This window comes from Barbus barbus (genome assembly GCF_936440315.1).
Source record: "Barbus barbus genome assembly, chromosome: 42".
NCBI lineage: Eukaryota > Metazoa > Chordata > Actinopteri > Cypriniformes > Cyprinidae > Barbus > Barbus barbus.
This window is the reverse complement of record NC_136720.1, coordinates 5,269,475-5,289,526: the sequence shown is the minus strand read 5'-3', so window position 1 is coordinate 5,289,526 and position 20,052 is coordinate 5,269,475. Positions and strand designations below refer to the sequence as shown.

The 20,052-nt window shown below is 36.7% G+C and overlaps 1 protein-coding gene across 1 annotated transcript; it reads left to right on the top strand.

The window, feature by feature from the left end:
• Positions 1-3,075: 3,075 nt before the first annotated feature.
• On the top strand, positions 3,076-19,726 carry LOC306861116 (uncharacterized protein). The gene is made up of 10 exons (XM_079403205.1): positions 3,076-3,205; positions 3,735-3,872; positions 9,030-9,096; positions 9,194-9,297; positions 9,916-9,999; positions 10,692-10,753; positions 10,880-10,963; positions 11,057-11,111; positions 18,151-18,339; positions 18,421-19,726. Exons 2-10 carry the CDS (start codon positions 3,747-3,749, stop codon positions 19,291-19,293), a joined length of 1,644 nt encoding a protein of 547 aa, XP_079259331.1. The 5' UTR covers positions 3,076-3,205; positions 3,735-3,746; the 3' UTR covers positions 19,294-19,726.
• Positions 19,727-20,052: the final 326 nt, after the last annotated feature.

The window sequence follows — 20,052 nt, the reverse complement described above, 5'->3', positions numbered from 1 at the left end:
AATGGTTATCATTACGTTTAAAATTTCTAAGAATTTAATTGACAAATGACACCGAATTCTCCTATAATTCACACTTTGCATTCAGTTAACAGATCCATACGAATCATGCAAGAAATAAATGTATAAAGTCAAACGATAGCTTTGTGTGCTTTACAGATGAACTTGAAGTCTTTATTCATTCGAAATGTTCAAGAATAGATCATCTTTGGCGCGGTAATGCGAGTTCATGATTCGATTCGTGAACAGATGATTCTTTTGAATCAGTCTTTTAAATTAATAATTTATTTTTGTTTACTGTAACAAAACCAGTGTGAATGGTTCACATTAAACTGGATAGATCTGGGGAATGTTTCCCAAAAGCATCATTAGCGTAAACTGTGGTTGTTAAATTACATTGTACTATAACGACATTACTTACGACCGTAGTTGCTTTGGGAAACAAGCCCTGTCAATTTTGACTCAGCGATTCTTTTGTCACGATCGCTTCTCCATAGAGAGGATTATGAAGTAATCACTTAAAGTTTGGTCCATTCATTAAACAAACTGGTTGCATAACTTTATTAGCCAGGTGGCTACTTTTATTATATGTTTGGTGTGTTTGGATTCATTTTGAAGCTTGGAATGCAGCATGAAACTTTGTACATTGTCTATTTTGTATAGGCCTATTTGTATATTATTCTTTGCCCATATTCATTATTTTAGGATCGGTGTACAAGCACAAACTTAGGAAATGATGATCATGATGATGATGATGAAATAAGTGCTGAGAAATGTGTATTGATTCATTTGAAAACATGTATTGTGTTGAAAGTGATTATCTGAAATGTTAGTGTTGTTAAATGGGAATTAATTGTGATTTTTCTGCCTTGTCTTTGCAAGGTTGGGTTGTTGTTATTTTTTTCTCCACTCTTTTCTCTATTTTGTCCTTCCATATCTCTCTTGACATTGAACGAGGAGTTTCTTGGAGTTCTGAGTTAGAACTGTTTCTGCCATCAACGAGGAGTCCTCAACATTGGTGGAAACTGGCGGGCCAACCTGGTTTTCTCTGAGCTTGGACAAAATTTCATGTTTCATCGAAGTGGTAGGACCACACGTATTCTTACCTTTTCAACTATAACCCTGTCTTCTGTGGTTATTTCCCTTGTCTTGCGTGAACGTAGTCTTTTGATCTGGTCCATGGCATTAGAAAGTGGTTTGTTTATTAGATTGTAGGTCACGTGCTACATGCTAACATGAGAAAGTGTTTTGAAATGTTAAAAAAATCTTGAATGCTGTTAAAGATAAAGTTTAAATTATATTACACAGTCCAAGGTAAAAATCACATTTAAGTTGGGAGGTTGCATCAAGGCATAGCTCAGTAGTTTAGTGCATATAAGATACATAAACGTAGTTTAATTGGCTGAGTACAAAGTTTTATTTTTTCAATTTCGCACCCTGTTTTGTCCCACTTCTCAAGAATGACTGATTTTGGAATATTTTGGCCTGCCATATATTGGACTAGGACTGTTTTCGGACAGAATGTCTTACTAATCATGGTGGTCCATCATGAGAGCTTTGCAGTTCCTACTTTCTTGCCGCATGCCAGACTGGAGGCGTGGTTTAGCATGGAGGAAAGTCAACCCCTGTTACCATTGCTACCTACCCTGCTCAAAAAAACAATAGAACCCTGCCCAAAACACAATAGAAAATGTAATGGATGTAATGGTTATGATGGGAATTGTATTGGTTTTAATGGAAACTATAATGGTGTCTACTGGTATGTGATGGATTCTATTGGTGGGATGTTAAATCCGATTGGAAAAATGCCCAATACACACTATGAAAAGGAAAAAGCTAATGGTTTATAATGGTATTTTAATGGAAACCATTGGAATTTCTGTGATGGTTTCTATTGGGCTTCTATTGTTTGTTTGTTTTTTAGCAGGATAATCATTCCTATGCAGTTCCTATGAAACAAATAAACAAATATTGAATTGGCACATGAAAAACAATAATGTTTTTGTTTAAGATATGCCAAATTTGAAAGGATATTTCACCCCATTTTGGTCACCAGAGCTTGTTTTCTCTCTTGACAGAGTTTCTGTGCCAACCAGGATCCACCAAGAGACTTGAAGAATAAACTTTCACTTTCACTTCAGAGAAAGTAAAAACATGCTATCACACAGATAGTATACAACACATCAGGAGGCTTTGAACATGCTGTCTTACAGTCTCCGTTTCAAAAACTGAATGACAGATTAAGATTTGTTTTTTTATCTACAGATTTTACCCAGATAGCACACGTTCGTCTGCAAGATGTCTGTTAAAGATCAGCAGAAAGCATCTGCTGTCTACAAACGTCTGGCAGACGTCTTTCAGATGTCAGTTTTACATACATTCTAAATCATAAACATCTTAAAGACATCTAATAGACGTCTATTTGACATCTAAAAGGAAACGTCCTATAGACGTATTGCAGATGAGCAAACACCCTAAATAATACGTCTTGCAGATGTAAATGCAGACGTCAAATAGACGTCTCCGAGATGTATGTGTGCTATCAGGGTACTGGGAAGATCTTCACCTCTCTGTGAAATCACGAGGATTGTGGAAATTAATCATTAATGAAGAAGAGAAATACTGTCACTAACAAAAACAAAGTTGATTCAAAACAAAGGTGTTTTGCAAAGTGAGCTAGAAGGTGAGTCTACTTGACAGCATTTGTTTGCTGAGGGAGAAGCATTCAAAATAGAACCACTTTCTTTATTATTTACATCAGAGATCCAGCTGGACAGACACAAGTATCGTTTCCATTGAGTGACTGATTTACCTTTTTAACTCTACTTGAAACAAAGAACGCATTTTGCTAATAACTAAATAAATGTGCCGACTCTTAAAAGTACAGGTTTTTTAATACCCTGTGGCAGTGAAGTGCTTTTTAGTAAAACATTGAAAACTGCATTCAATATTTCATTAGTCATTCATTTTATTTCATAAATCATTTATACCAAAATGCTTTCAAGAGGCATGCTGTTATACAACATTCGCCCCTCCCAAATATCTGTCAAAGTGAAACTCCATGTAATTACATGTTCTGTTCAGTGAAGAACTACAGTTCTTCTCGTCGGTTGAAGCCTTAAACGAAGAAGGAAACATTATTGAAGATAATAACAACCATTTCTTAAGACAGGAACAGGGTTTTTTTCTCTCAGTTTAGATTTTTCAGGTAAGGAAAATCAATCCAAAAATAGCTATTCAGGTGGGATAAGTAATTTCAAAAATGCATTACTTAAAATAATTTAACTGCATTTTTTATTTAAAAATAAATCTGATTTCAGACTGATTGTTGTTAATTAGACTGTTCAAAACTTAAAAAAGTAACCTAGTTTCCTTAAAATTTTGAATTCATTGAAACTAACAACAAATCGGTTAATCAGTTTAATCAACAGAAACTCTAAATATTATGTAATCTGAACAACAGTAATTATCTTAGTTGATTTGTCAAAAGAAAAACAGTTGTGATAACAAATCATGAAAATAATTTTATTGTCTCAAAATATGTTCTTAGGAAATGAACAATAAACACTTAACCTGGTCTCACCAATGCTCTTTAAATCGATTGCCTTGTTTCCATTTCTCATATTGAAAGTATCTGTCTAATTTACCCTTGCATATTTAATGTAAAACAATTTCAACAGTAAGCAAATCTTTGCTTAGCTTAAATACACAAATATATTCCTTTTTTTTTTTTGCAGGAATTTTCAGCAATGGGCAACAGCCTGTCAGCTCTAAAAGAACATGGCTACTCTCTAGTGAGAGAAGAGCAGAATAAGATCCTGGTGAAAAATGAAGGTGGTGATCAGTTTGTCGTTAAAAAGTTGAGTGCTAACCAGGTAAGTTAGACAGTTTGATTATAATGAGATCTGAGAGTTTAATGGGGGAAAGAGAAATTCCTATAGCCCACACATGAATATTAATACTTAAAAGGATAGTTAACCCAAAAATAACAAATTACCCCTTGATTTGCTCAACCTCAAGCCACCCTAGGTGTATATGACTTTTGGTCTCACTTTATTTGGTGGCCTTACTTATGTACTTGCATTTAAATTAAACATTTGATACAACGCACTTATTTTGTGCATACATGTTTTTACATTGTATCTATATATATTTTTTTTAAACACCTGCATATAATTACATTTATGATTACACTATTAGTCTATCACTTACACCTTAACCCACCCTTACCACCAAACCTGTCCCTAACCTTACGCATATCCCTCCTCAATAGCAGCAAAAGTGTTTTGCAATACAATATGAACACAATAAGTGCATTGTACTTTTATTTTTTTATGTAGGTACATAGTAGTTAAGGTCAATCTGAGTTGTAAATGTAACACTTTACATACACTATATGGGCAAAAGTATTGGGACACACCCTTCTTTAGAACAGAAAAAGGCACTTCCAAAACTGTGCCAACAAATATGAAAACATAGTTCATGTATTTAAAAATTGTATTTCCATCTCTGTTGCAACAGTTTTGGACGTGTCTAAAATGACTGTACCCATATACAAGTCATTGGTGTTTGGTGGTGAGTTTTTGGCTCAAGGTCTGCATATAAAGTCACACCAGAGGTGTTCAGCTGGGATCAGGACTTGGCTTTCTGCAGACCAGTCAAGTTCTTCCACACTGACTCAATCAATCATGTCTTTTTGAACCTTGCCTTATACACAGAGGCACTGTCATGTTAGAATAGAAAAGGTTCCTGTCCAAACTATTGCTATAAAATTAGAAGCACACAATTCCCTATAATATCATTATATGCTTAAACATTAAACATTGTACGCATGGAAATGACTAAAGTAGTCAGACCTGTTCATTAGAAGGGGGTGACCCAATACTTTTGGCAATATAGTGTATGTGTGATGTCTTTTATATATGTGACCTGATCCATCAAAATGAGACTCAGTGACCCAAATTTCAAAATTGAGAGTTTGGTATCAATGGAAAGATGAGACCATAAGCTTTAAAATTATATCCTAGTCAAAGTCATACCTTGAATGGTTTTAAAGATATACCCTCTGCCCTCTTTTTCCAATTGAAAACCTGAGAAAATCGCTTTTAAAGTTTTTTGCCCGTTTTTTGTTGATATCTTTCAAAATCCATTACAAGGGATAAACTATTTATTTTACAGCTTAATTTGACCAAAGACATTTGTATATATATATATAAATGCTATTAAACCAGGATGAAGCTCAAATTATTTAAAAGTATTTATTCGATTCAGCACTGAAATGCTCATTAATAAAGAATACCTACCTCCTGACCTAACTACCTGTTCATAGGCACGAAAAACTGTGGCCTTGGTGTAATGAGAGGGCAGCAACTTGATATTAAAACATTTGTAGCCAGGGACGCGACCTGGAAGAACCAGTCCTTGAAGCTCTGCAAAGTTAACGATGAATGATACCACACGACAGATGTCATCATGCGTGAGCAGGATGGCCACCGGATGTTTTTACACGGGGGGTCAACCAATGTTCTTTGTAATGCTTCAGGAGAGCTGTCACCTTGTTTTGGCTTATGCTAAAATAAAAACAAGAACAGCCCACTGTCACTAAATGCAGAGCAATGCATTTCGCCATATACATAGCTAGTTCTGAATTAAGAGCTGCTTACATTTTAAAGTTACTTAGCAATGTAAAAACTTGAATGTCCCTCAACAGACTCTCCTGCCATTAACGTAATCTTCTGTCCTTTGGTGCTGACGCTCTTGCTGCTCTTTCTTCTTTGAGCATCTTGGAATTGTGAAAGTGGCAACTCAGTTTCCCCAACAGGACCAGGTCTTTCTCGTATTCGGTGAGAGAGGCCATAGACAGACGTATCTCTTAAATGAAATCTTCATCAAATGACAGAATACACGGCTTCAGGTGTTCCTCCAGATCCAAAAAAAAATCACTGATTAGCCTTATCAACTCAAGAGCTTAGGATAGAAGCCTCCAGTGAGTTTAACGCTTCGGCGACTTTGCTCTCTTTTGACAGCGACATTTCTCAAATTAATAAACAGAACTACACAAAGTATACTACACCACACAGTATTGAACTATCTTTATGAGATCTCCAAGCTTGTTTACACAGAGCGCTGCTAGTCTGACAGGAGGATGGCTGGACCTATCGTGTGCCGGTCAGTCGAAACGGGGCTTCCCATTGACAAATTATCAGTGTTTATGTCACTGTTTGTGTACATTTCTAAGCTTTTTGATTGGTTTTATACAACGTTTAACACCGTATTTGTAGAGCAGAGATAGTGACGTTTCAGGGGATACCCGGAACAAAGGGAAATGCTCAGAAGTGACGAGAGGAGTTGAGAAAAGCAATGTTCATTTCCAGTGAATTTAGTAAAACTTTGTCAACTTTAATAGTCATTTAAATACCTTTACTCAATTATCTGGACTACGAAACTTTGGGAGATTATTTTTGAATGTCTTTTCTTTGAAATTATCTTAAAAAAAGAAAAAAAAAAATTTAATTGTTTTTCCACATTATCGGCCCGTATCTTAAAACGGAACGTTGCGACTTCCGAATCATTTCACCAGAACAAGTCACATATGCTTGGTGTTTTATGTAATTTTACAAAGGTCATTGCTAGCGCTGTGAAGCACTCAAATCAAATCAAAATCAAATCACTTTTATTGTCACATCACCACAGCACGTGTGCCTTCGTGAGTGAAATTCTTGAGAGCGTGCTCCAGACACTGCAAAAACAATTTACATATAGACATTACCATACATACGTACAGACTTATACAGATGACAATGTGTAATATACACATACATATACTCAGTACACACAGTGTACTATTAGACAGACATACAGTTACCGATACACATTATACACAGTATGTAGTACACATTCTACGTTATATACACACAGTAATATGCGAAGATGCAGCAGATTATATATAAACCGGATGTGCAAATGTCATGGATGTGCATTGGATGGTATCCGGTGCTGGCAAAAAGATTGTTGTTACTTTTGGTGTTACTCACCGCCATAACATCAGGCCAAGTGACTTCAAGAATCCAAACACTCCGTCAAACTGCTTAGTGAGGAAACCTTCAAAGCCTGAAGCCACGCGGAACTCCGAGCAGAACTTCAAGGTGTCGTCACTCGCGTCACCAGGAAAAGCAACCACTCACTGGAGGGCTTTCCTAGAAACGCATCACGCAGCCAATCAGCAGCCCCGGAGGTTCACCAACCAGGAAAGGGAAACGCAACCGGAGATCAGCTGTCGACTCAACTTGAATGCGCAAGTAAAACAAATCTCCATTTTTGCTGGAAACTGGTGAATTGATCTGTATGCAAATCTCGGCTTGTGATCTTCCTCCAGTTGAATTTACGAAATAGCAAAAGAGTGCTAGACTTAAACTTTCTTCAAATCGCAATAACTAATTTCCTGAACGTTTGTATGTGTGTGTGTGTTTTTTTGTTTAGTATTTTATCGTAGATTAGCAAATACATTTATAAAGAATCCTTGTCTTGTGTAATATTCAAGTCAAACTTTGCCCAGACCCTTGTTACCTCACTCAAAATTTTATAAACTACTAGCGTTTTGTTTGTTTTCGTTGGCCACGTAATAATATTGTAACGGGGCGAACGAGACGTGAGACGTGTGGATCCATGTGCAAGCTTTTATTAATAAACATAGTCAAATAACAGGCAGGATTATCAAACAACAGCGAACAGTTATGGCATGGGCAAGACACAAGAGTATTCCTAGAACAAGCGTGGGTCTTTGATCGACGAACAATATCCAACAGGGTGAGGCAGAGAGATGATCCAGGTAAATGAGCAGTGGTCCAAGAGAGGTGCAAACAGAATCCGAACGGCAAGGCAAGGGGTTAATCCAGGAAACACGGGCAAGAATCGAAACACTAGAAAACACACAAGGCAAGGCAAGACTAAGACAACAAAGAGGGTTCCGTAATCGCAGCTAAAACTAGGAGAGTTATAAATACAGAAAAATACTGGAACTAAACAGAAAAACACAGAATGGCTCGGTAAGGCAGCTAACACTAGGGGAGTGATAAACCCAGAACAATACTCGGCAGTCAGGGAGAAAAAGTCCAAGGCTTATAAAGAGTGTGAGATAATTTTCAGGTGTGAGCGTGATTAGTGGAATCAGCTGTGTGTGTCGTCAGTGCAATGGATGATGGGAAATGCAGTCCAGTGTGATGTGTGGTGTAAGAGTCAATATGACGGTGAGGCGACCTCTTTTGGCAGTCGGACGGAAGGCCACGAACCGGATTCGTGACAAATATAAACAGAATTGTTAAGAGATACTGGTTTTAACGTTCGCTGGACGAACCGTTAATAACGTAAACAAAAGTTGGAATCTTTAAATAATAATAGCTTAAATTCCTTACACTAATAATGTAAAGTAATGTGTTAATTACAACAACGGGTCAAAGCTATGCATTTCAATTTCCAGCTAATGATGTGTACAGATATCATTATGTTATGACTTTATTTGTTGAAGCCCAATAAAGTGCGTCCGTCCATTATAAAAGTGCTCCACACAGCTCCAGGGGGTTAATCAAGGCCGTTAAAAACCATGCCATGTGTTTTGTAAGGAAAATATCCATATTTGAAACTTATTTTATATGTTTTAAAAACCATTCACTTCACTTCAGAAGCACTTTATTCACCCCCTGAAGCCGTGTGGAGCACTTTTATAATGGATGGATGCAGTTTTTTGGGCTTCAAAATACAGTGCCCAATTCACTGCCATAAAGCTAAGAAGAGCCAGGATTTATATATATCTCAGATCGAATTCGTCTGAAAGAAATAGTCATATACACCATAGGATGGCTTGAGAGTGATTTAATCATGGGATGATTTTCATTTTGGGGTGAATTAACCCTTTAAACAACATTGACCAGTAACTGTTATTTTCCTCTTTATTGCTGTAAAGCTGCTTTTAAACAATACATTTTGTATAAAATGCTATAAATAAATGTCTCTCAATGAGTTCCTGTCTTTTTTAGGACGAATCAAAGTTTCTCCTCCATCTCAGTCACCCACACATCGTCCAGCACAAGGAATTTATCAGAGGTTGAGAGAAAATTCTAAATTAATTCTGTTGATCTACATTAGCTGTATTCAGGACTAAATTAATTATTAAATATTAGTGTTTTTAAACTGTTTTCAGATTCTGATTGTTCGTATCTTGTCCTGGAGCACTGTGAAGGTGGAGATCTCGCTCAGAAAATCCAAAACAAAAGGGAGGAAAACGTTATGTTTCCTGAGAATGAGGTATCATTGTAGATTGATGGAAAGGTTTAACCCATTAGCATAGGCATCGGAATCTTAACTTTACTTAAAAATACAAGCAACTGTGATTGATTAGTTTTGAAACTAACAACTGCTGGTTCTCCAGGAGCAGATACTTCCATATGTTAGCATGATTTATTCAACTGGAACAGCATTGTCGAACTTCATCCCTAATTAAAACATCTGAACCAACTAATCTTCTGTAGGTCATTAGTATTACTACAAACTTCCAGACTGTGTTAGAGCACATTCCAAGAGCAGGATTGATCAACCGTGATCTATAGGATCTTTTAAAGCAACCCAACCCTATATAATGGCATGCATATAATGTAATTTCATTGTGAGATGCACGTCAGAGAACACCTGAGCAAACATCTTCTTACATACCAGTAAAAGTATATTATAGTGCCTTGTGAAAGTATTCATAGCCCATATGTTGGTCACAGTTCTGTTTTTGCTCTGGTGTGCACTTTCAGCAGTTAGAGCTTATGTAGACAGGTGTGTGCCATTCCAAATCAGTTTTAACCTTTTGCTGACAATATTATATATTGCATTTTTAACTTAATAAAATGTGTAAATTCACATTTTACTGATTTACAGATTCTGGACTGGATTGTGAAGATCTGCATGGCTTTAAAGTACCTGCATGATCAACAGATCCTGCATAAAAACCTGCAGCCCAAGGTACAGATTTAACTCAGTTAATCTATACATATCATCTATAATTCAGATACAGTGCTCTAAATATGTATCTAATTTGGCTTTTACACTTGTTTACTCTTATGTATGAATTGTAAAGAATTAATATAAATAGCAGCATTAAATACACAGTGGTTGACAAATCGAGAAGAAATTAGGATGTAAAATAAATCAATGGAAATCATAAATGCAACCACTCAGAAACACACAAAAGGGCTGTTTACACAAAATCGTTTTCAACTGCAAATGGAAAACTTTTCATGTGTTCTGGCCGTTCTTTTACATGACAACAGCATTTTGGGGGCCTGAAAACGTAAGCTTTTGAAAAAATGATTCAAAGTGCAAGGTTTTGAAAGCGATGCCTTTATCCTCTGCGTGTAAAGAACAAAAACCTGAACTGGTAAAAATACTGATACTACTGGCCTGGCAGAAGAGTACAGCATTTTTGATCATTCCCACAGAGACGTGTGAACGGGATCATTTTGACAATGTTGACGCCTGTTTCTAGTACATTGTTTTTGTGGAAGCATACCCTCAGTAACATTGAGACAACAAAAAATGTCATGTTGCAAAAATGTAAAAAAAAAAAAATAAATGCCTGAGAATAAAACATTTTTTGCTTTCACTCATTACCAGTATCTCCAAACTTACAAAATATATCTGTTTTCTTATGACAGAGTATATTCTTCACTACATTTGGAACCATCCGTCTTGGAGAGTTTGGAGTGGTCCATCAACGGTTTGCTCCTATAATTCAAAACATAACTTGTCAGGAACTCTTCAGTGCATAATACCAAAAACACAGCATAGACCATGTGTGCTTCATGATCTGTATTCTGCACCATTTCTTCCTTGTTTCTATCAGGTCCACTGAAGAGCAAACAGAAAATGAACTTTCTTCATATGTTGCACCTGAGATTTTGAATGACAAACCTTATGAGGAAAAAACGTAATAAAACATCTTCAAACGACAATGTTGACTGGCTGCACAGCATGTGTTTCTAACTGAATACTTATACTATGCTGTTAATAACTTTCACAGTGAAATATGGAGGTTGGGATGTCTCATCTATGAGCTGTGCATGCTGAAATGTGCGGTGAGTTTTTCCTTTCATCAGATTTACTCTTTGTCCTCCAGTCAAAACACTAAATATCATATCAGGGCTGTACATTCACTTTTTGCATGCAGCACTGGCACTACAGACATTGAATGTCTTTACATTAATACTCTGTTCAGGGCACACAAAGCCCAAGTTTTCAGATAAACATTTTCTTTATTTGAAAAAAAAAAAAAAGGCTGCACGATCTGGCCAATATGACTAATAATAATTATGAATATTATTATTACTAAATAAATACATTAAACAAAAAACGGAATATTACTTTTGTAATAACACTATCTCACTATAATATACAAAACTGAGTATTTAAGAATAAATATAATAATAATAATAAAAAAAAATTAAGGATTTGCATATGATTATCTCAAAGTACTTAAAATGGAAGTATTATTTTTCTAATTTTACCCAAACTTTTCACGGTAACCAATTAGAAAGACAATGTCTGGTTGGTGTGCCCATGTAAAGCTACCAGATGGCATGCTTCTTAATTGCTGTTTGTTTCTCTGGACTTCAGTTCCCATCACCCTTTGCTTTGACAATCAAGTCTCATTTACCTTGATAATTTATCCTCACATAACCCCGGTTTTCTGTGTCTTTGGTTGCTGGTTTACTAGAACATGTTCTCATGCTTGGTGGTTTGAAAATCGCATTATTTTTCACATAATTTATATTATTACAATAATTTATATTATTCTCCCCAGCCTGGCACAAACGGCTCGATTAGTTCCGGGTTTGATGAAGGCCCGCCTTCCGAAACACGAAATGTGTTGTGATTGGTTAGCTGTCCCAGTGCATTGTGATTGGCGAATAGCTTAGACGACGTTTCAGTATTGCCCCGCCCCCTGCCAAAGCGTTTTTCTTAAATTCAAATAGCAGTGGAATTTATCTACACTAAATGAAAATAGCAGTATTTTTAGCGATATGTTATTTACACTAAGTGCAAATAGCTATAGATTATATTTGCACTGTTAAAATAGCAGGATTTTCTGCTATTTATACTAGTTGTTGCAAAATAGTGGCAATTGCACTTCAGTATTGTATTACATTATAAAACAGTATGCAATAATAACATATTGAGTTACAAATTCCAGTCCCAATCACACTTGGTGGGCGGAATCAGTTTTAAATAGCCTCTGCCAAAAGGTGGGCTATTTGCACTAAGTGCTTATATGAAGTTGCACTTCTGCACTTTGTTGTTTCTGATGAGAGAAATCGGCAGAGAGCAGAATTCATTCAGGGAGCGCGCGCACTGAACAAAACAGCTGTTTCAGCGATGACTCATCTGGACGCCTCTTATTGGTCATTGTACTCATAAACTCAACAGAATCATGTGTGATTGGTTATAATGCGCAGTGCTGTAGAAAACGCGGATAATAATAATAATAATTAATTACATTTATATAGCGCTTTCCTGCTTTTCTAAGCACTCAAAGCGCTCTACATTGTGAGGGGTGGTGTCTCCTCGTCCACCACCAGTGTGCAGCATCCACCTGGATGATGCGACGGCAGCCATAGTGCGCCAGAACGCCCACCACACACCAGCTTACTGGTGGAGAGGAGACAGAGTGATGAAGCCAATCAGTGTTAAGCCGGGCTCACACTGTGCGATTTTTAATAGTCTTTTGCGATTGTTGCTTGTCACACTGTACGAACATGATCCCCATGTCAGACTGTAGGATCTCAGTTGTCTTAATGTCAGACTGTACGACAGTCAAGACACGATAAAAACGGACGTACTTGTTTTTATTTAATTTTTTTTTTTTTTACAAAAACGGACGTACTCAAGAAGACTTGTCCGGAGTTTTACGTCATCAATACGTGACCCGCGTTCTCTCGCTATAATGGTAGCTAGCAAACAACAGCAACGTGTAGCGTTAGTTTTATTAATTACATGCCTTGATGTAAAAAAAAAAAAAAACGAAAAAGACGACGTGTGTGGAGCAAGTCATGGCTGGGCAAAAGAGGACTTTATGGACTTCCAGTTCTACAGAGCGAACTTGAGGTAATTTTGTTATTCGAGTTTAAACATCCTGCCCCTTAATAAATAAACTTTAAGTAAACTTTACCTTGTACATGTATTGTTTTTACAAATAATGAATAGTTTGAAGTTGTCGCGCTAATTGCGTCATCAAGTTCAGTGCTCCTATTGGTTCTTGGTTTGACGGTCGTCGTAGGAGATGTCACACTGCAGGAAAGTGTCTGAAATCTTCTGACACTGCCAGAATTTAATCGGAGGAAAAAAATTATCGCAACAGCCATTAATCGGCTGTCGGTGAACATGTCAAACCAGCGATCTAGACAACCGATTTTAGCCTAGGATTATAGGAATCTTTTAGGATTTTCAAAATTTGTCTCAGACGACCAAATCGTGGCCAAAATCGCACAGTGTGAGCCGGGCTTAAGGGATGATTAGGGGATGTCTCTGGCTCCGTGCCAGACAGCGAAGTTGAGCGAATGCAGATTTTAATTTAGCAGCTGATGATGTGCCAGACTGAATAATCTAATCACACCTGTGTGATCGTTTATTAAATATAAAAAATATTATTTGGCTATTTTATTGATTTTTTTTGTCTTTTGGAAGCTGCATTCAAAATCCACTTGCCTCAAAAATCTGAGGGGGCACGGCTGAAATCGTGTTCTGGGAGTAGCGGTATTTTGGCTGGGCCCCCCTCTGGTCCAGTGCCCTGGGCACGTGCCCAGTAGGCCCGTGCGTTAATCCGTCCCTGTATATATGGGCTATTATATCTTCTAGATCAGGAGTGTCAAACTCAGTTCCTGGTGGGCCAAAGCCCTGCAGAGTTTAGATGCAATCACGTCCTTCAGGCTTATTTGAAAACCACGTTTTGTGTGTTGGAGCAGGGTTGACACCCCTGTTCTAGATGGTGAAACAAGACACGATTTTTAATAGTTTCAAATAGTTTTTACTATTAAAGTTTAATAAAAGTAGGGTACTTAGATATGGCTTTTTTGACTTTATTTACATATGAAGAGTTCAGATGCAAAAGCCTCTAAGTGCCGTCTGAAATTTTCTTCTAAAATGAGCAATTCTATGAGGCTCCTGTATTTATGTTCAGTTATTTCACTTTAATTGCATAGAAAAGGACATATACATTGCCATTAAAGTGAAATTACTGAACCCAAGGAATCCAAAAGTAATCAGATTACATTACTTTCATATTGTGGTACTTGGATTACGTTACTAAATACTTTTTTGATGAAGTAATTTGTAACTGTAACGGAATACATTTTAAAAGTAACCCTCCCAAATTGGCTGAAATTAAAATTAAATTGAAATGTTGTATGTATTAATTATGAACACAGTGCAAACAGTTTTACCGTTTACCAAATCCCAAAGTAATCAGATTACATTACTTTCATATTGTGGTACTTGGATTATGTTACTGAATAATTTTTGTATGTATTAATTATGAACACAGTGTAACCGTTCATAATTAACCGAAACAGTTTTACCGTTTACTGCACTTTGTTCTTCTTCTCATTATTTGTAGATGCCAATGAACCAGACATCTTGCACATTCACAGAAAACGGCTTAATTCTGGTCTGTGTGCGTTGTGTTCATTTGTTTTTTTTATTTTTATTGAAAACAGAAACATGAGAAAACGGCACCATTTAAATTTTTCGTTTTTTCGAAGAAAAAAAAGAAAAACAAAAAAAATCGCCTTGATGTTCTGTTTTTACATTCAGGGGTAGAAAATAAAGAAGAATGTATCTGTTTATAAAGAAGATAAACAGTTTGAATGTTCGATTTCCATATGTGGGCGGAAATGAAACGCCCCTTTCCACTGATTGGTCAAGCAAGGATCAAATGGTGCCGTCATCATGTCGTCTTCAGTTTTGTGCAACAGAATAAGAGTCCTCCGCTGTTAAAGTGTTTATTGCAACTCCTGCGTTCATCTCCTACTTATCAAACAACCAGACTAACAAATGGCTTGACACAAACCATACTGGGACAGCACCTAGATAGGGCTTACTTCTTTGTAGGCATAGATTCTATATGGCAAATATTAGGTGCTTATTGCAGAAATATATATGTACCTCAGATCTACAGCAACATTACCCTTTTAGTCTATTTCTTTGGCGCACCGCACAATTTATTTAGCTGTCCAGTTATCAAAATCTGTATGGCAAAGCTGAGTGACATTTACTTTATAGTGAAACGCAGACCAGTATCGGGTTTGGTGTGAATATAAAGCTATCTTGCCGGTTTGATTATTATTTCAAGTTTTTTTTCATAGAGAAGTTTATATGATACTGTCATTATCCGACGGCATGTTACACATGTATATAATACATGCTACTTTTATAGAAAAGGGCATTTTTTCAATTTCTAACTTTATGAAATATGTCTGTCACCTTAAATATTAAATTCCTGAATTTAGTCAATATTTGAAAAATATGACATTATAGGTGTTACCAATTAAATCAGTATTAAACAAAGCCATCTTTGCACTGTGGCACAGAATCTGAATCATAAGTTGAATTTAGATGTATTTACACAATTAATGCTACTCAGCCTGCAGTAAATGCATTAACACAGCAATTGCATTATGGATTGAGATTAATGATTTAAACAAAAACACTCTGGATAGCCTACAGAAATATGAAATAAGTGACAAAATGAAACAATTGAATTATGAAGGTTATATCGCCAGAAGGTGGCGGCAAGTCATTGTGTTGATGAATGAGTCCATAGACTCATCAATTCAACTGATTCATTCAAAATGCTGATTTGTTCAGGAGCAAAGAAAATGGGTCATTGAACCACTCACTCAAAGGATTCATTCAAAGACTCGGATTTATTCAAGATTAAAACGCCTGTGTTTTAAGTCAACTGTTTTTTGTCTAAAATTAAATAATTTTATACTCTTTATTAATGAAACTGTACTGTCTAAAAAGTTATGACTGCTGCATATTCACACTAAAATCAATATTGGTCTGTAAATGCATACATTATAGTAAAGTGTTGTCCAGTGCGTCACGCAGCTTTGCCACACAGATTTTGATAACTGGACAGCTACATAAAGATGCACCAAAGAACTAGACTAAAAGGGTAATGTGACTGCATGCATATTTCTGCAATAAGCACCTAATACTTGCCATAGAGAATCTATGCCTACACAGAAGTAAACCCTGTCTATTTGTTAGTCTGGTTGTCTGATGAGAGAGACGAAATCCAGGAGTTGCAATAAATACCTTAACAGCAGAGGACTCTTATTCTGTTGCACAGAACCAAAAACGAAATGATGATGGCACCGTTTCATTTTTGCTTTACCAATCCAGTGAAAAGGGGTGTTTAATCCCCTCCAACACGTGGAAACCAAACATTCAAGCTGTTTATCCATTTTCTACCCCTGAATGTAAAAATGAAAACAAGGCGAATTCGTGTCTTTTCATGTTTTTGAAAAAAATGAAAATGGCGCCGTTTTCTCATGTTTCTGTTTTCAATATTAAATCAAAAAACGAATGAACACAACGTGCATGGACCAATTCTCGTGTGTAAATGTACATGGCAAGATCACAAGAAAAGCTTGTACCTAATCATTATTTAATGCTATTTTCTGTTTGTTAAGCTATTGATTTAGGAATTGTTCTCAAGTAGGCTTTATAATGCTTCTCCTGTTGCAAGCCTGTGCTCTCCTAATCTGTCCAGCTCATTAATAAACATTAGAACACTGATTTTCAAAATTTCTGAATCGACTTTTAATAGATGGAAGACAGAAGCGCGATTCATGTGTGAATTTATTTTTTTCCCCTGACCCCTATTGAATGTGTTAAGCCCTATTCGCACAGGATTAGTATTATCTGGGGATCTTGTGTGATTTTGAAATTACCCCCCCACATCTGAATTTTGTGTGGTGCATTCGCACGGGATAAGAGAAGCCTGTGATTTTACTCAAAATTACTGACTAATCTCCCGGATACCAGGATGTCAAGGCTTGGAGAGTCCCGTTCTATGGTCCCAATTAGATGGATTTAAAAAAAAAAAACGAATATCGTTTTGTGCCCCGTGTCATTTACATTTCACCAGGTTAAAATAATATCTCGAGCGTTATGCTTGATTTATTTGTAACGCATTAAACCTTTTCAGCTTTCTCTTTCTGTAATTTGTATGGTGTAGCGATATGACAGCACCCAAAATACTACCAAACACTCCAACGCAGCTCCATTCTTTGCGAAAGATGGATAAAAAGGTGCAAAGGAAACAAAAACCTTGAAAAACGATATATGACCCGCCAAATGCTGGCCAAATCACAGAGATGCCGATTCGCACGGGACTAATATTATCACAGGACCTCGGTGTTAGGCGAAATATGGTAGGTCATTTGCAGGGAAATTTTTACATTACAAATTACAGACATGGCCGATTCGCACGGGATTGAAATCACAGACAACCTCCGCAATTATTACAAATGACTGGAGGTCACCAGGTAATACTAATCCCGTGCGAATAGGGCTTTAGTTGTGGTGCTCTTTAATTCCTACACAGACAAAACAATAAACCATCAATCAAGATATTTACAAACCAGAGCAATATGGAAATTATATTGTTCATCAACTCAAGGTTGTCTCGCTGTTTCTTCACTGTTGGAACATTGCATTTGACACGGTTTCAAAAGCAAAACATCTTTGGAAAAGTATAGCATGTTTGTGGCACCACCTGGTGGATATTTTGCCCAAAACTGCCATTTTGGCAGAATGTACGAGGTCACAACTTGGATGACAACTTGGAAATATTAGGATGTACCTGTTCTCCTTACTCTCCCCTTTTCAAACTGCAATCCAATTGTAGTATTTGGTAATCAATTTATTTTTTAAAAGTACAAGAAAATGCTATTTTCCAAACATCCTGTCTTTCTGTTTTTATCCTGATTTACAAATGTTTTTGCTTAATAGTTTTGTTTCAGTGGGAATACCGCTTGTATGTTTTTGTTTGAGCCTGTTGATAAATGAAAGATTTTGACAATTGAGTAATTAATTTTTGTCCCCATTTAGTTTTCTGCAACACTCACAGTTGAGACTGTTAAAAAGATACTCACATCCTCCTATGAAGACCTTCCTAAGACCTTCTCTAAGGATCTTCATCAGCTGGTAACAGACACACTTCAGACCGATCCAGCGGATCGGCCTTCTGTCAGTGAGATCTTGACCAGACCTTTTATCATTAACTATCTTCGTGAAAAGGTGAGTTACCTTATTAAAATATTTCATTGTTCAGACAATTTGCCAAAAATTTTGATTGATTGAAATTTGCCTTTTTTCCAGAACATGCAAACTATTACGTCCCTTTATAGGACACTAGAGGAACTGAGAGCTGTGGCTAATGATTTGGAAAGAGTCCATTTCAACGCAACTGTAGGCAGTCTCACAGGAGGTGTCATAGGACTGGCTGGAGGAATCACATCTATAGCTGGACTTGTTCTCTCTCCGTTCACTCTTGGAGCATCTCTGATAGTAACAGGGGTGGGAATCAGCGCGGCGGTAGCTGGAGGAGTTACAGCTGGAGCCAGTAACATAACAAACATGGTTAACCAGCAAACAAACCGGCAAAAGATCAAAATGCTCATAAAAGAGTTCCAAGAAAAAATCAGCTCCACAGTTTGCTGCATCCAAAACATCCAAATAGCTGTGGAAACTTTAGAAAGACAGTTTTCCACAAGTAATGACTCGTTTTGCAATGCACAACCTGGGGCAAATGCTGGAGCTCGACTTGGGCGGGGACTGGGAGGAATTCCAGAGATTCTCCGTGTAATTGAAGTCGTAAATGTTGGGAATGTCGCAGCTCAGGCTGCGAGAGCCATTCGTGTGGCTGAAACAGCTACTGGAGTTTTGTCTGCACTCTTTGTAGCTGTTGATGTCTTTTTTGTGTTTCTCGACTCTAAAGAAATCCACAACATGCGCCATGATTACGCATTAAGAGAGAGTCAACAAGAATCAGAATCCACCAGCAACCAAACCGCTGGGTCGACTGACCAGACGTCAAATAACAGCGACACAACAAACCTGCTGCCTTCAAACGCTCAGCAGGCAGAAGAACTGAAGTCTGAGACCATGAAATTTGTGACAAAAATAAAGGAGACGACAGAGGAGCTTCAGAAGATTATGGATACACTTCGAGATGCACTGCACCCAAACTGAGCTGCCAAACACTGACAACAAAAATTGTTAGTAAAGCTCAATATGTGCTTCAGTCATAGATTGATTATAGTCGTAACAAAGGTGATGGTAACTGCATTTTATGGGTTTTTATGATGAAATATCTAAATCAATATTGCTAGTTTCAATAATGCACAGAGAAACTTTTTAAGAAGCAATAAAGGAAGCTTGCTGCGTTCTCATTATGTTAAGAATGTATATTGAGACTTCTTGCCTTTTTGATTCTTTGATGTTTTGGATTTCAGAAAATATAAGCATAAATTTGCGATACATAAAATTTACAATAAGCGAGTGGCTGCTTATTGTAATTTTCTTTCACTTGTACCAAAATAAATATATCAGAACCGCAAACATTTACATTTTCTTTTGATTTAATTCCCTCTATTTTAACAGAGCTAATGTATATTAATATTAAATAGGAATCACTTATGAATATTAATCAAACTGTAAAATTATTGATTAAATATAAGGTTTATAAGGTTCATATCTAATGCTAAGTAATATAATACTCAAGAAGAAAAAGTAATGGAAATTCTTCTTCTTTATCTCACATCTTTTAAAGTGCCCCTGTTATGGATTTTTGAAAATGACTTCATGCCGTGTGCAACACAGGTCTAAGCCCCCGTTTACACTGTCAGTTAAATGTGACCCAATTCAGATTTTTTTGCACATATGTGAGACAGATCGGATCTGTTCTATGACAGTGTAAACAGGAAAAAGGCTATTTTGAGCTACGGGCAA

What these genes read in the sequence shown, in the direction of transcription:
- LOC306861116 (XM_079403205.1), top strand. Translation starts at nt 3,747, where the DNA reads ATGGGCAACAGCCTGTCAGCTCTAAAAGAACATGGCTACTCTCTAGTG. An exon ending in ATAAAAACCTGCAGCCCAAG is followed by an intron (nt 10,000 to 10,691) that starts GTACAGATTTAA and finishes TTCTTATGACAG; the next exon opens with AGTATATTCTTCACTACATT. An exon ending in TTTGGAGTGGTCCATCAACG is followed by an intron (nt 10,754 to 10,879) that starts GTTTGCTCCTAT and finishes TGTTTCTATCAG; the next exon opens with GTCCACTGAAGAGCAAACAG.